The sequence below is a fragment of the Podarcis raffonei genome, chromosome 7 (genome assembly GCF_027172205.1).
Source record: "Podarcis raffonei isolate rPodRaf1 chromosome 7, rPodRaf1.pri, whole genome shotgun sequence".
NCBI lineage: Eukaryota > Metazoa > Chordata > Lepidosauria > Squamata > Lacertidae > Podarcis > Podarcis raffonei.
Genome location: NC_070608.1, coordinates 8037532 through 8050267, shown reverse-complemented (window position 1 = coordinate 8050267; position 12736 = coordinate 8037532). Strand labels below are relative to the sequence as shown.

The following is a 12736-nucleotide window of genomic DNA, read 5'->3' as shown; positions in this document are numbered from 1 at the left end:
ACAATGATGACTAGGGGGAAATGAAAATCCAAAATGAAGATGTTTGTGTATCCACTTTTAAGAATCACACACACACTGCAATTTTTTTGAATGGTTTGATGAGATTTTCTTTGAATTTGAGATCCTGGAGCATCCCAGGAAAAAAACAAAAAACACCTTACCTTAACTAAGAGACTGATGTCACCAGGAGAAAGGAGAGGAGAGGCACCCTGAGGGGAGAAAAAAAGAACACCTGTCATTTCATGCTATCCTGGAAGAGCCATTTCAGAGAAGCCGAAATCAAAGCATCCCTCGGCTCCTGAAAGAGATTAGCCTCACAGGGCCAAGAGTTCAATTGATTATACGCATCATTTGAGGGGCAACATTGCTGAATCACCTCTCACGCAGGGAAAGTCGTTTCAATAGCACTGATGCAATCTAAGAAAGGACTGTATAGAAGACTAAGTCCAAGTCTCTGCTCAGTGCCTTTGATGTATTTCTTTGATCAATTAGTATATTAACTACTGCCAAGACCACATAACAACGGTCTTGAAAGACCTACATTGGCTCCCAGTACGTTTTCGAGCACAGTTCAAAGTGTTGGTGCTGACCTTTAAAGCCCTAAACAGCCTTAGTCCAATATACCTGAAGGAGCATTTCCACGCCCATCGTTCAGGTCAGACACTGAGGTCCAGCTCCAAGGGCCTTCTGGTAGTTCCCTCACTGCGAGAAGCCAAGTTACAGGGAACCAGGCAGAGGGCCTTCTCGGTGGTGGCACCCGCCCTGTGGAACGCCCTCCCACCAGATGTCAAAGAGAAGAACAACTACCAGACTTTTAGAAGACATCTGAAGGCAGCCCTGTTTAGGGAAGCTTTTAATGCTTGATGCATTACTGTATTTTAATATTTTGTTGGAAGCCACCCAGAGTTAATTATTATTAAATAAATAAATTAATAATAATAATAATAATAATAATAATAATAATCAGGGAAGAAAAAGGATTCTGGGCCCGAAATAGGTATGAAAATGTGCCAATATTAAGAGGGAGGGCTAGAGAGGTTGGGGACATACCGGTTTTCCTGGAGGACCTCGTTCACCTGGATTTCCTGGCAGGCCCTACAGGTGAGCAACAAAAGGAGTGTGAGGTTCTTGCATTCTTATTCTGCAAAATACATGCCATGATGCTAGCTGACTACTCTAGCCACACCTCCTTGGAAGATAGCCGAGTACCATCGCAGTGGAGGATCTGGGTGGGGAGCAAGAAGCAAGACCATTGATTCTTCCCTGCTATGGGCTGTGTGTCCCCTCTCCTTTCTCAACAGAAAACTCAGATAATGAAGCCTCACCAGGGAATACATATGAGTTTCCAGAAAGCTGCGACTCTGCTGATTGAGAGCACTGAGGAAATGAGGTATGGATGAGATATGTCCCTTGAAAATGTTATTGACACTCTCTTGAAACAAGAAGGAGCAATTCCCAGGCAGCACAAAGCAGCCAGAGCCTCGTCAGAAACAATTTGAGAGGGGAGAAAGAAGAGGGTCATTTATCATGGGGGGCTAACAACGCACTGCACAAACATGCTTGATGAATTCAATATCTGCATAGTCGGATACAAATTGTCCTGATCCAAATCTCCTGGATTCGTGTGCACATGGGAACTGATCTGTCCACTAGCTTTTCCACACTTCTTGAACTTTCCTACAAAGTTTTCCGTTCAACCAAAATGTGTATGAAATTAATGATTTGATAGAAATACCATTTCAGGAAGGGGAGAAGCTGTGGTTTGGTCTTGCCCCCCACTTTTTTCTGGTGAAATATACTCGGAGTTGAGAGTGGATTTCATGCTCTTTATTCAGCTCATAGTGGTGGGGAGGAATGGAAGTTCCCCCAGAATGTCTGCTTTATATACATTATTTACACAATGGGCCACATGTGATTGGCTAATTCCGGGATTCACCTGTGGGCCAATCAGGTTGCGGATTCACTTCCACCTGGAGCTGGATTGGGTGGCTCCTGTGGACCAATCAGACTGCTGCATTCTGGACCCTATTTTTCTAGGACCAATCAGACTGCTGCATTCTGAATCCTATTGTTCTAGGACCAATCAGACTGCCTTTTGGATCCTATTCAACTCAGTACATAACATCTGGTATGCAGGTTTCTTTTGGCTCAAAGATTACTACAGAAAGGGGGCAGGACAGATTACAGGTGGACATTTGGAAGAGATGCAGATCAGAAACAGACAAGCTTGTCCCGTTCTTCCACTTTTTAAAAAGAAAAACAGCTTAGGGTCCACAGGGAAGGGGAAAATCCTGAGTATTTTTTAAAAAGTCTTAACCATTTATAACCTGACCTTCACCTTCACAAATACCTGTGTGTGTGTGTGTGTGTGTGTGTGTGTGTGTGTGTGTGTGTGTAGGATGGGAGTACAGAACACAAAATGAAACAACCTATGGAATAAGTAAAACAGCAGCAAGTGCAGGAAATGTTTAATCCTTTCCTGCTCACCATTTCTCTACTCCAACTTGCCCTGCAGATGTTTCGAGGGAGCATACGAACGCAAGAAGCTGCCTTATACTGAATCAGACCATTGCTTCACCCAGCTCAGTGCCGTGTGCACTGTGTGGGATGTGAAACACAAGAGCAGTCAAGTACAACATTCCTAGAGTGAACATGTTTGCACATGGGGAGGAATGTTTGTCCAGCCAGCAGGTAAACTTCCTGTTTCCTTCTGGGCTGGGACAGACTTCCTCTGCATGTGACTGGAGGTGGGTGTGGCCTCACCTGTGCAGGTAATGACAAAAGCACAGGGCAGGGCAGCCATCTCTCTCTCTTTTTCACCACATGCATCGAAGACACAACATCTACTAAGCCAAAGATGCCCTCTTGGCTTCCAGCCAAGAGGGGATAAAAGGACTGTCTTCTTATGACTTTCTTCTAAGTGTATGTTACTTCATTAAGCTAAGTCTGCCTTCTGGGATCTGATTGTGAACAGAATGTGACTAAACTCTTTTTATACTTTTGTAAAAGACTGTGTCATCTCTTATATTTTATGAGGGAATAAGGGGAACATACCAGAACAGTTATTATAGAGGCTTTAGTGAGCCTGAGCAAACGCATCCGTTGCAAAACTTAAAATTAAGGGGAATGTTACTCTGCTGAAATTGTGGAACTTGTTAACACAAGTTGGATAAGGATATAATCAGACAATATATCCTCTCCTTCATCCCTGAACATTCCCACACACTGATTTGGCAGCAACGATTCAAGGTTTCAAGCAGGGCAGGGGCAGTCTCTTTCAGCCATATCTGGAGATGCCAGAGATTGGATCAGGGCCCTTCTGCATGCAAATGTGATCTACCACTGAGCTACTGCCCTTCTCAGAGGCATACCAAACACCGATATTTTTACTTACATCCTGACCAGATGGCCCTGGTTGACCTTGGATGCCTGGCAAACCTCGGGGACCCTAGAAAAAAGGGGGATAAAATTAATAATTCCAAATATGCTATTTTATTCTTTTCCCCAAAAGAGTAAGAGTTTTTAATAGCTTTACAAAAGAGAGCATCAAAATAATGCAAACACACCAACAAACGTTTTTTAAAAAATATAAAATACAATCTCCTACACACACACACACACACACAGAGAGAGAGAGAGAGAGAGAGACTGCCACCCAATTGTTTATTTCCTACATACATTTATAGGGTGAGTCACAAATTTAATTTCAGGAACAGTTATCACAAGATAACCGATGGCCAATTTGCCCATAAATAACAGACTAACCTGCCTGTAGCTTAGTTCCACTGCTGGGGAACTGCTTGCATGACAGCACATACTATACGTGGATTTGTGGCTGCAATTGTGCAGTGATTCTTTTCCCCCAGTCCTGCCCTATTATTTTAGGATCTGAAACTGCTATTGGTTGCTTATGGCTGATGACAAACATCCCACCTATGGATGACCTGGATATAGCAATATTTCATTCTAAGGTGTGAGTTTGGGGAGATGGTGGCTGCCCCTAGCAGGTACCATTTTTTTGTAGGGTGACATTAGTTCTGTCTTCAGGATTTCCAGAAATATGCTGGTTGGGACACAAAAATACTTATTTGAAAAGAGGGTTTATTATTTATTTTTTTAAAGAAAAGGTAAAGGACCCTTGGATTGTTAAGTCCAGTCAAAGGTGACTATGGGGTGTGGCATTCATCTCACTTTTAAGGCTGATGGAGCCAGCGTTTGTCCACAGACAGCTTTCCGGGTCATGTGGCAGGCATGATTAAACTGCTTCTGGCGCAACGGAACACCATGAAGGAAACCAGAACACACAGAAATGCCATTTATCTTCCCACCACAGTGGTACCTATTTATCTACCTGCACTGGCATGCTTTTGAACTGCAGGAGCTGGGTGAGAGCAATGGGAGCTCACCCTGTTGTGGGGATTCGAACCGCCGACCTTCTGATTGGAAAGCCCAAGAGGCTCAGTGGTTTAGACCACAGTGCCACCCACATCTCTTTCTTAAAAAGAGGGAATGACTACCTCACCATGTCATGTCAAATGACAATTTTGTGTGTGTGAAGTATTCCTGGAACATAAAGTCGAACCAACCTTGGGTGCCTTGAGATTATCTCCTTCCCAAATCTGAGCCAAAGGTTATTCCTTCATTGTGAAGCTGTATAAATCATATAACTGGGCTCAGAATGAGTGAGGTTGCCATTGCTTTGTTGCTGTAGGATGACTCGGACTTGTGATTGCAATTTGATCAAGCTGGCAGCTGCAAGCTAATTTCCTGATTATAATCTGCACCATGTCCTCAAGTGACATTAGCTCTTCATCCTCAGTGTGTGCTTGACATGATATAATTCATTTTCTCTCTTCTGCTGATCACATGGAATTGGGAGGTTCGCCTAAAAAGAGGACTTCTACCTGCACAAATGCCGTTTCTTCCCAGTATGTTTCCGAGCACAATTCAAAGTGTTGGTGCTGACCTTTAAAGCCCTAAACGGCCTCGGTCCTATATATCTGAAAAAGCATCTCCACCCCCATCGTTCTGCCCGGACACTGAGGCCCAACCCCGAGGGCCTTCTGGCGGTTCCCTCCCTGTGAGAAGCCAAGCTACAGGGAACCAGGCAGAGGGCCTTCTTGGTAGTGGCACCCGCCCTGTGGAACGCCCTCCCACCAGATGTCAAAGAGGAAAACAATTACCAGACTTTTAGAAGACATCTGAAGGCAGCCCTGTTTAGGGAAGCTTTTAATGTTTAATACACTATTGTATTTTAATATTCGTTGAAAGCCACCCAGAGTGGCTGGGGAAACCCAGCCAGATGGGCGGGGTATAAATAAATATAATAATAATAATAATAATAATAATAATAATAATAATAATATCCCCCCACCCCCTGAAATTGGCCCTGGAAAGCCCCCAGACCAGAGGGAGAGGAGAGAGGGCACCATTATATCCACCAAACTGTAATGCTTGCACACAGAGAATGGTGGCAAAAAGCATGACGATGAATTCCACCAATAGAAGTTCAGAGTTGGAAGGGATCCTGGATGTTATCTCATCCAACAGCCTGCTCAATGCAGGGAGATTGTGGACTCTCCTTCCTTGGAGGTTTTCAAGGAGAGGTTGGATGGCCATCTGTCATGGATGCTTTAGCTGAGATTCCTGCATTGCAGGGGGTTGGACTAGATGACCCTTAGGGTCCCTTCCAACTTTGCCATTCTGTGATTCTATGACACCAACTTCCTTCCTTCCTATCAACACCACAACCTGTGCATACTTAGAAAGACATACTGTACCGATGGGCCTTTATCTCCAGGTGGTCCTGAGGGGCCCTGAAAAAAACACAAGAAAGAAAGAAAGGCATTGTGAGTTTTGATCGCATTAGTTGTCATTCAAATAAGGGGAGCTATTTGCCCCCCACACACACACACACTCCCAGTCACTCAGAAAATTAGTCACAGGAGGACTGATCTTAACCAATCTCAGCCTACTCAACGTATGTGAATTATGACTCTTTTATTCTGTAAAAGTGCATTTTATTCTGTTAATCTTTAATCTTGTTTATGTTTGCTTGTTTTGTTGCAAATCATCCTGAGGTTCTGAATGCAGTGAAGGTATAGGATAAAAATGAGCATAACATTATATATACATATATATTTAAAAAACATAATTAATTTGATTAACTTGAACATGATATTAACCATCCAGATTTTCCTACACTACAGCAGATGGTGTTCCCTTTTAAGCTCACACCTGCAAACACATAATCAGATTACCTCCTGATATAGTTCCATGAATCTTTTAAAAGAACAAATTGAGGTTTAAAAAACAAAAGCTGCCACTATCATTTCCTTTTATTTTTATCATATGTTATCTTATGTTAAGAAAACCCATTTTACTTAATCCCTCCCAGTGGAGACAGTGCAGTGTAGCAGTGTTGGGTTAAGGCCTCAAAGGCCAGGGTTCAAATCTCCACTCAGTCATGAATCTGATTGAGTGACCTTTGGACCAGCCGCAAACTCTCAGCCTAATCCACTTTGCAGGGATGTTGTACAGTGGTACCTCGGGTTAAGTACTTAATTCGTTCCAGAGGTCCGTTCTTAACCTGAAACTGTTCCTAACCTGAAGCACCACTTTAGCTAATGGGGCCTCCCGCTGCCGCCGTGCGATTTCTGTTCTCATCCTGAAGCAAAGTTCTTAACCCAAGGTACTATTTCTGGGTTAGCGGAGTCTGTAACCTGAAGAATCTGTAACCTGAAGCGTATGTGACCTGAGGTACCACTGTAATGGAAAAATAGAGATGGGGAGAACCAAGCTCTGGGATGCCAACAGCTGTCCAGCAACGCTAGGTGCTACTGCCAGCTCTGCACCCACTGCCGACGCAGAGGCAGACTTTGGGTTCTCTAATGTCAGCGGTACTTTGTGTGAGAATCAAATTTGGTGCCCTCAGCTCTCCTGCTCCATTCTGCAGCACTGTTGTGGTGCCCTCTGTGGGATGTGAAACACATAGCAGTCAAGGACAACGTTCCTGGAATGGACATGCTAGGGCAGGCATAGGCAACCTCAGCCCTCCAGATGTTTGGGACTCTAACTCCCATGATCCCTAGCTAACAGGACCAGTGGTCAGGAATGATGGAAATTGTAGTCCCCAAACATCTGGAGGGCCAAGTTTGCCTATGCCTGTGCTAGGGGGTGCTTTGTACCAGCCAGGAGAAAACTTCCTGTTTCCTCCTGAGCTGGGACAAAACCTCCTCTGCATGTGACTAGATGTGGGTGTGGCCTAATCTGGGTAGAGGATCACACCTCCTTCTTTTGCTCTCTCTTCTCCATTTTGTTTTTCTGCATCTTAGCAGAAGTGACTGTCGGCAGTCACTTGGGACTAACTCCCTTATGGGAGAGTTCCACATTTATATATATACTTTTGTAACCTAAGTCTGCCTTCAGGGATACAACTGTGAACTGAATAAATGTGAGTAAATTACTTTTATATAGACTTTAATAAGATTGCCGTGTCTATTCTTTTTGAGAGGGACAAGAAGGGATCTTACCAGGAAACTTATATGGAGAGGCTCCGATGAGCCTGCAACAATCAAACCGCTGTGTGTTTAAAGGGGAATGTTTAAACTCCTCTAAGATATAGAACTTGCTAACGCAAGTTAGGAAGGATATCATCAAACAATATATCCTCTCCTGCCTCCCTGAAAATTCCCACACCTTCTGCAGTGCAGTGCCCAGTCCCGCCACACTGGCTGCAACACCTTAAAACCACCTCTGGCAGGTGGCTCAGATCATACAAGTCCTACAGCCCAAGGAGCCATTGACAAATGCTTGTGTTGTATCATAGGCCAGAGGGCAGCATGCTTGGTACTTACTGGTGGTCCAGAAAGTCCGATGCCTGGTATCCCCCTGTCTCCTGGCTGACCTGGAACTCCAGGAGCTCCTCGATCTCCCTATGAGAGAGAAAATATAAGACTTATGCCTCAAGAATGTCCATTTGGGAAGATCTAACATTATTGTAATGATCAAATGCAACAGAATGACAAGATAAAGCACCCACCTTCTGCCCAAAGGGTCCAGGTAAACCCGGTGGTCCTCTTTCTCCCTAGAAATAGATGGAACTATAAAGTAAATGTCACCAACTGAGAAAGATGGAAATGTCTAAGAAACCAGTCTTCAGAAAAGGAAAATGGCACCTACAACTATCACATTGTTCTTCTTAGAGATAGCAAAACTCAGTTATGTTCCCTGGTGATTATATAATGATGATTGTAATAATTATTCTGTACCCAGAACCCAAAGTGGAAGGGGGGGGGGACTATTTAAACTGGATGCAGAAGTACATTCCAACAGCAGACTAGAATTGCCCTAAAATGTTATTACTCAAGTGTGTGAGGATCACAAGATTAATATGTGAGCAAAAATTTAAAAGGACTAGCGGGTGAGAAAGATGGAGAATTAGTGTCAAAAAAAGCCTGATATTGCTTAGGGGAAGCAATTCAGAATATCAGGTGTGCTGGTATATTATAAAAGAAACAGAATTTTCAGGTGTGGAGGTCTTCACCCAGGAAACTGTTTTAGCTCTGTCACTTGCAGGTAGCTGCAAATTAAGACACAAAATTGCTTCACAAAGACTATATACTGGACTTTCCAACCTGGTGCTCCAGATGTTTCCAATTGCGGTTCCCATCAGACCCAGACAGGATGACCAATGGTCAGGGATGATGGGAGATCAAGAGGCCCCAAGTTGGAGAAGGTTGCGATATACGTAAAAGGGGCCATTTTGCTCAAACACTGTTTGGAACCAAGCAGGACTTGCTAATGAACTCTTTTCTGCGGTGCCACTTGACTTTATTTGTTGTTTTGAGGACACAACAGGCAATGGCCTGTAAAAGCCATGAATTATTCAAGTGCACATTACTGCACCAAGGAAGGAATTGCCTGACCTCTTTGGGAAAGGAGGCAGAAAGTTTGTTGAGTTGCACACCCAAGGTTTCTGGTCCCTCAACTGCTCAAGGCTCCTTTTAGCAATTGTGAACATGTAGGCTTTCTCTGCTTCCTTTGATTATCCTACTATAAAGGTCCACAGTTCTGAGGTTAGAGACACTTAAGAAACCCTCTCCTTCCAAATTTCAGACTGGTTTTTAAAAGCTGCAATCCTATGCACACATACTTGAGAGTAAGCCCCATTGAATGCAGTTGATCTCACTGCAGAGTCAACATCCATAGGATTCCATCATGAATTACCTTATTTTGCATAAAGTACTTAGTTGGCAATCTGCCATTTTCCCATATTTAAGTTTGGACTTCTGCTAGACTGCAGTTCATGCAGCTCATTTCTGCTTTCCTTATGGGATCACACACACCAAAGAAATAGAAATTGTTTGACTACAGCTCCTACCATTCCTGACCACCTGGAATGGGGCTGAGGGGAATTGCTGTCCAACAACATCTGCACACCCACAGGCGTCCCAGCCCCCTACCTCAGAGGTTAGCAGTGTGCACAAGCATATATGTGCATTGATTAAATCACTGTGCAAACAGGAATGTTGATGCCATTGCACAATACTTATCAACAATGTGGTTTGTTTTTTAGTACTGTTTTATAACGTGCTTTCGGAAAGAGAGAGATGCAAACTGAAAATTGTACGTGTATCTAGTTCCAAATTGATTTTTGAAACTTTCCCAGTTCATCCTAAAGGCAAGGCATAGAATACTAAGCAGAAGAATCAATCATAGAATCATAGAATCATAGAATCATAGAATCATAGAATCATAGAATCATAGAACAGGATGACGATTGACAGAACAAAAAGAAATGGAGCAAGAGACATTCACTCAGTCCTAAATTGTTAACTGCTTGGTTGCGCATGTAGTTTACAAGTGAGACTTACTCTATCGCCATCTCGACCCTTGCCGGGCAATCCAGGTTCTCCAACACCTCCTGGCTCACCTGTAGGCCCAGGTGCTCCTGGCTTCCCTTCTTTTCCAGGATCTCCCTGCAAAAGATATGATTGTGGGATAACCAGCCTCATATAACCAACATGCTTAAGTATACATGAAGGGGTTAAAATCATAGAGTAAGCTGTCCTGCCAGGCTTAGCTCACCTTGGGGAGGGACTAGGTAATCAAGCCTTTCTTCTGCTTTCAGTCTACCTGAGAAGCTCAGCATGTAAAGAAATCTCAGCTGGTTGCTCCAAGCTCAGACCGCATGGCTTTCACAAGCCTTTCTTGAGTTCCTTTACCAATAATATAGGAACTTTCACCACTTTGGAATGAAACTAAGTTTTACTGTCTGTGCAGCATTTTCTGAATGCTGTATGGAATAACACCTGAATCTGGCATTTGAAGAATTTGTAAGTAAACCAAACATTTGGTCTTTTTCTATGCAAGAGAAAGAGAAACGCTTTGGATGGGCATATTTTCAAGAAAGCAGTACCTTTTCTCCTTTGGGGCCATCATTTCCAGGTCGACCAGGATCTCCAGGTACACCCTGTAGAGAAAAATAAAATGAACCAGTTAGCCTTCTGTGGTAGGAAGATATATGGGAAATTACTGAGAGAATTCGTGTAGTATGATATTGCTTTAACTATATGGTGTGAATGCGATCTTGCTTTCTCTCATTTCTTGCATTTTTCTCATTTTAAATTTGGTTCTCTACATGTCTACCTAAGTTAGATTTTTTAAAAAGTCCTTATAAAATTCCTTACCATTTTAATATGAATTTCTCCTAATACACATCTTTTTGCAAAGGAATTACCCCTAATATACCACATATTGTATGCTATCTTCAGTAATATATAGGGAAGTTTTTAATGTTTGATGTCTTACTGTGTTTTAATTTGTTGGAAGCTGCCCAGTCAGATGGGAGGCATATAAATATATTTTATTTTATTTTTATATTTTCAACATTTTTACTGAGTATGCACATTCTTATACACATTACTTGGCTGGAGTACTGCAAAATCTGAAGAAGTGCAGATTTTGGGTTTTTTATATAAATAATTTTTATTAACCGACCAATCAAATCAAATCACATCACATAAATTCCGAATTACAAAGCCGAATTTTAAATTTTGTTGAGGGGACCCATATTTCAAGATCCGAAGGAGGATTCTGATCATCTTCTTGCTACTGTGTTAATGTCCAAATCAGTCCAAACAAAGTTCATAATTCTATCCAGTCTTATCTTGCTGTTTCCGCATCTCATCTTGTTCGTATATTTTCTCTTTTTTCTTTATGATCTCTTCTGATAATCTCCTTAAGCCGATAAACACCAATAATAATCCTGTGTGAATTTTCCGTTCATCCAATCCTCAAATCGAGATGGTTTCCATATATCCTCACATTCATAGATAACATCGCTCTTTCCGTCATTAATCACAGAACTGTCGTTCTTAAGTCCCTCTGAGAAGTTTCACCCACAATATAAAAACAGCTCTATTTCTCTATTTCTCCTCCCAGACTTAAGTCCTCCGACAGAACTTCCCAATATGGCGACAGTATTTTTAACTGCGTCATTCCAAAGCCCTTATACATTCCACGCTCTTCTTAAAACATGCTTTGGTTAGAAAGTTTATCTCCACACAGACCTAAATCCACAGCTTAAGTCCTTCAAACGACATTTCTGACTTGTGGGGGGGGGGATTCTTGTTTAATCACATAGAGGAAAGAAAGGAAAGTTTTTTCCCCTCCCCCATCCAGTCCTTTTGCCATACCGAGTCTTGGTGTGTCTTCATCTGGTTAATTCTTATTCTTCCGACTTGTCTCGTTTATCAGAGATCTCTTCTGTTAGCAGTCTTTACTCCCCCTCCTTCCTTGAAATATGTGCATTCGCTTCATCCTAATCGTTTCTTTAGAAGTTCTTGCAGCTAGAGGCGCGGATCAGAGGCAGCGTCCAGGAGTGCCGATATCCACAGAAGGGCATTCTGCCTAGTGCCCCCATCCCCTCAAATTCAGGGGTGGTATAGGGCACAGCAGGCAAGGGCAGCCCCCCCCACAATCCTGGGGGGGTAGGGAGTCTATTACTCCCACCACAGCCTCCAAATTACCTCGTGTGGGTCGGAGAGATGTTATTGTCAGCCATCTTCTGATGGCCCCTAGTGACCCCCCAAGAAGTGCAGATTTTGAACGATGGCTGTGTTTCGGTTCACACATTATTTCCTCCATGACCCCTGGGGTCTCTTCCAACTTCTATGTTTCTATGAAGTGCAAATGAGGGAGATTCACCTTTAAATGCCACCTGAACTGAATCTTCCCCTCATTCCTAATCACGATCCAAATCCCCTTGCTATTCAGGATATACCCTGAGCTGATGGTTATGCCTAATACATACCACATTTCCAGGCAAGCCTCGTGGCCCTGGGGGGCCTGCAGGTCCAGGAGCACCCTTTTGAAATAAGAAAATAATATTTATAATCCAAATTTGGTATAAAATGAGTCCTATTGCGAGGTTCAAGATAAAGTGCACTAGCTATTTGAAATGAATTTTCTGCAGATAGAAAATGCATTGAAAACACACTGCAAATGTAGACTGGGATAAATTTTGATTTTCAAATAAAAAATGTTCATCTTAAATGAGGCAGAACCTTTCGGATCAGCTCTAGTCTGGGGTGGGGAAAAGTGGGACATGGAGAGAAAGCATTTGCCATTACAGTCGTAGCTTGGTTCTCGAACACCTTGGTACTCAGACATTTTGGCTCAGGAACGCCGCAAACCCAGAAGTTAGCGTTCCGGTTTGTGAATGTTTTCCGGA

General features: G+C 42.9%; 1 protein-coding gene across 1 annotated transcript in view; it reads right to left on the bottom strand.

The window, feature by feature from the left end:
• COL22A1 (collagen type XXII alpha 1 chain) overlaps positions 1–12736 on the bottom strand; it is a 180345-nt gene that overhangs the window by 23722 nt on the left and 143887 nt on the right. Inside the window, exons 37-45 of the mRNA XM_053395231.1 lie at positions 12317–12370; positions 10421–10474; positions 9876–9980; positions 8042–8086; positions 7857–7934; positions 5781–5816; positions 3395–3448; positions 1051–1095; positions 162–209 (exon numbers count right to left, since the gene is read on the bottom strand). Coding sequence (XP_053251206.1) covers positions 162–209; positions 1051–1095; positions 3395–3448; positions 5781–5816; positions 7857–7934; positions 8042–8086; positions 9876–9980; positions 10421–10474; positions 12317–12370 — 519 coding nt within the window. The remainder of the gene's footprint in view (positions 1–161; positions 210–1050; positions 1096–3394; positions 3449–5780; positions 5817–7856; positions 7935–8041; positions 8087–9875; positions 9981–10420; positions 10475–12316; positions 12371–12736) is intronic.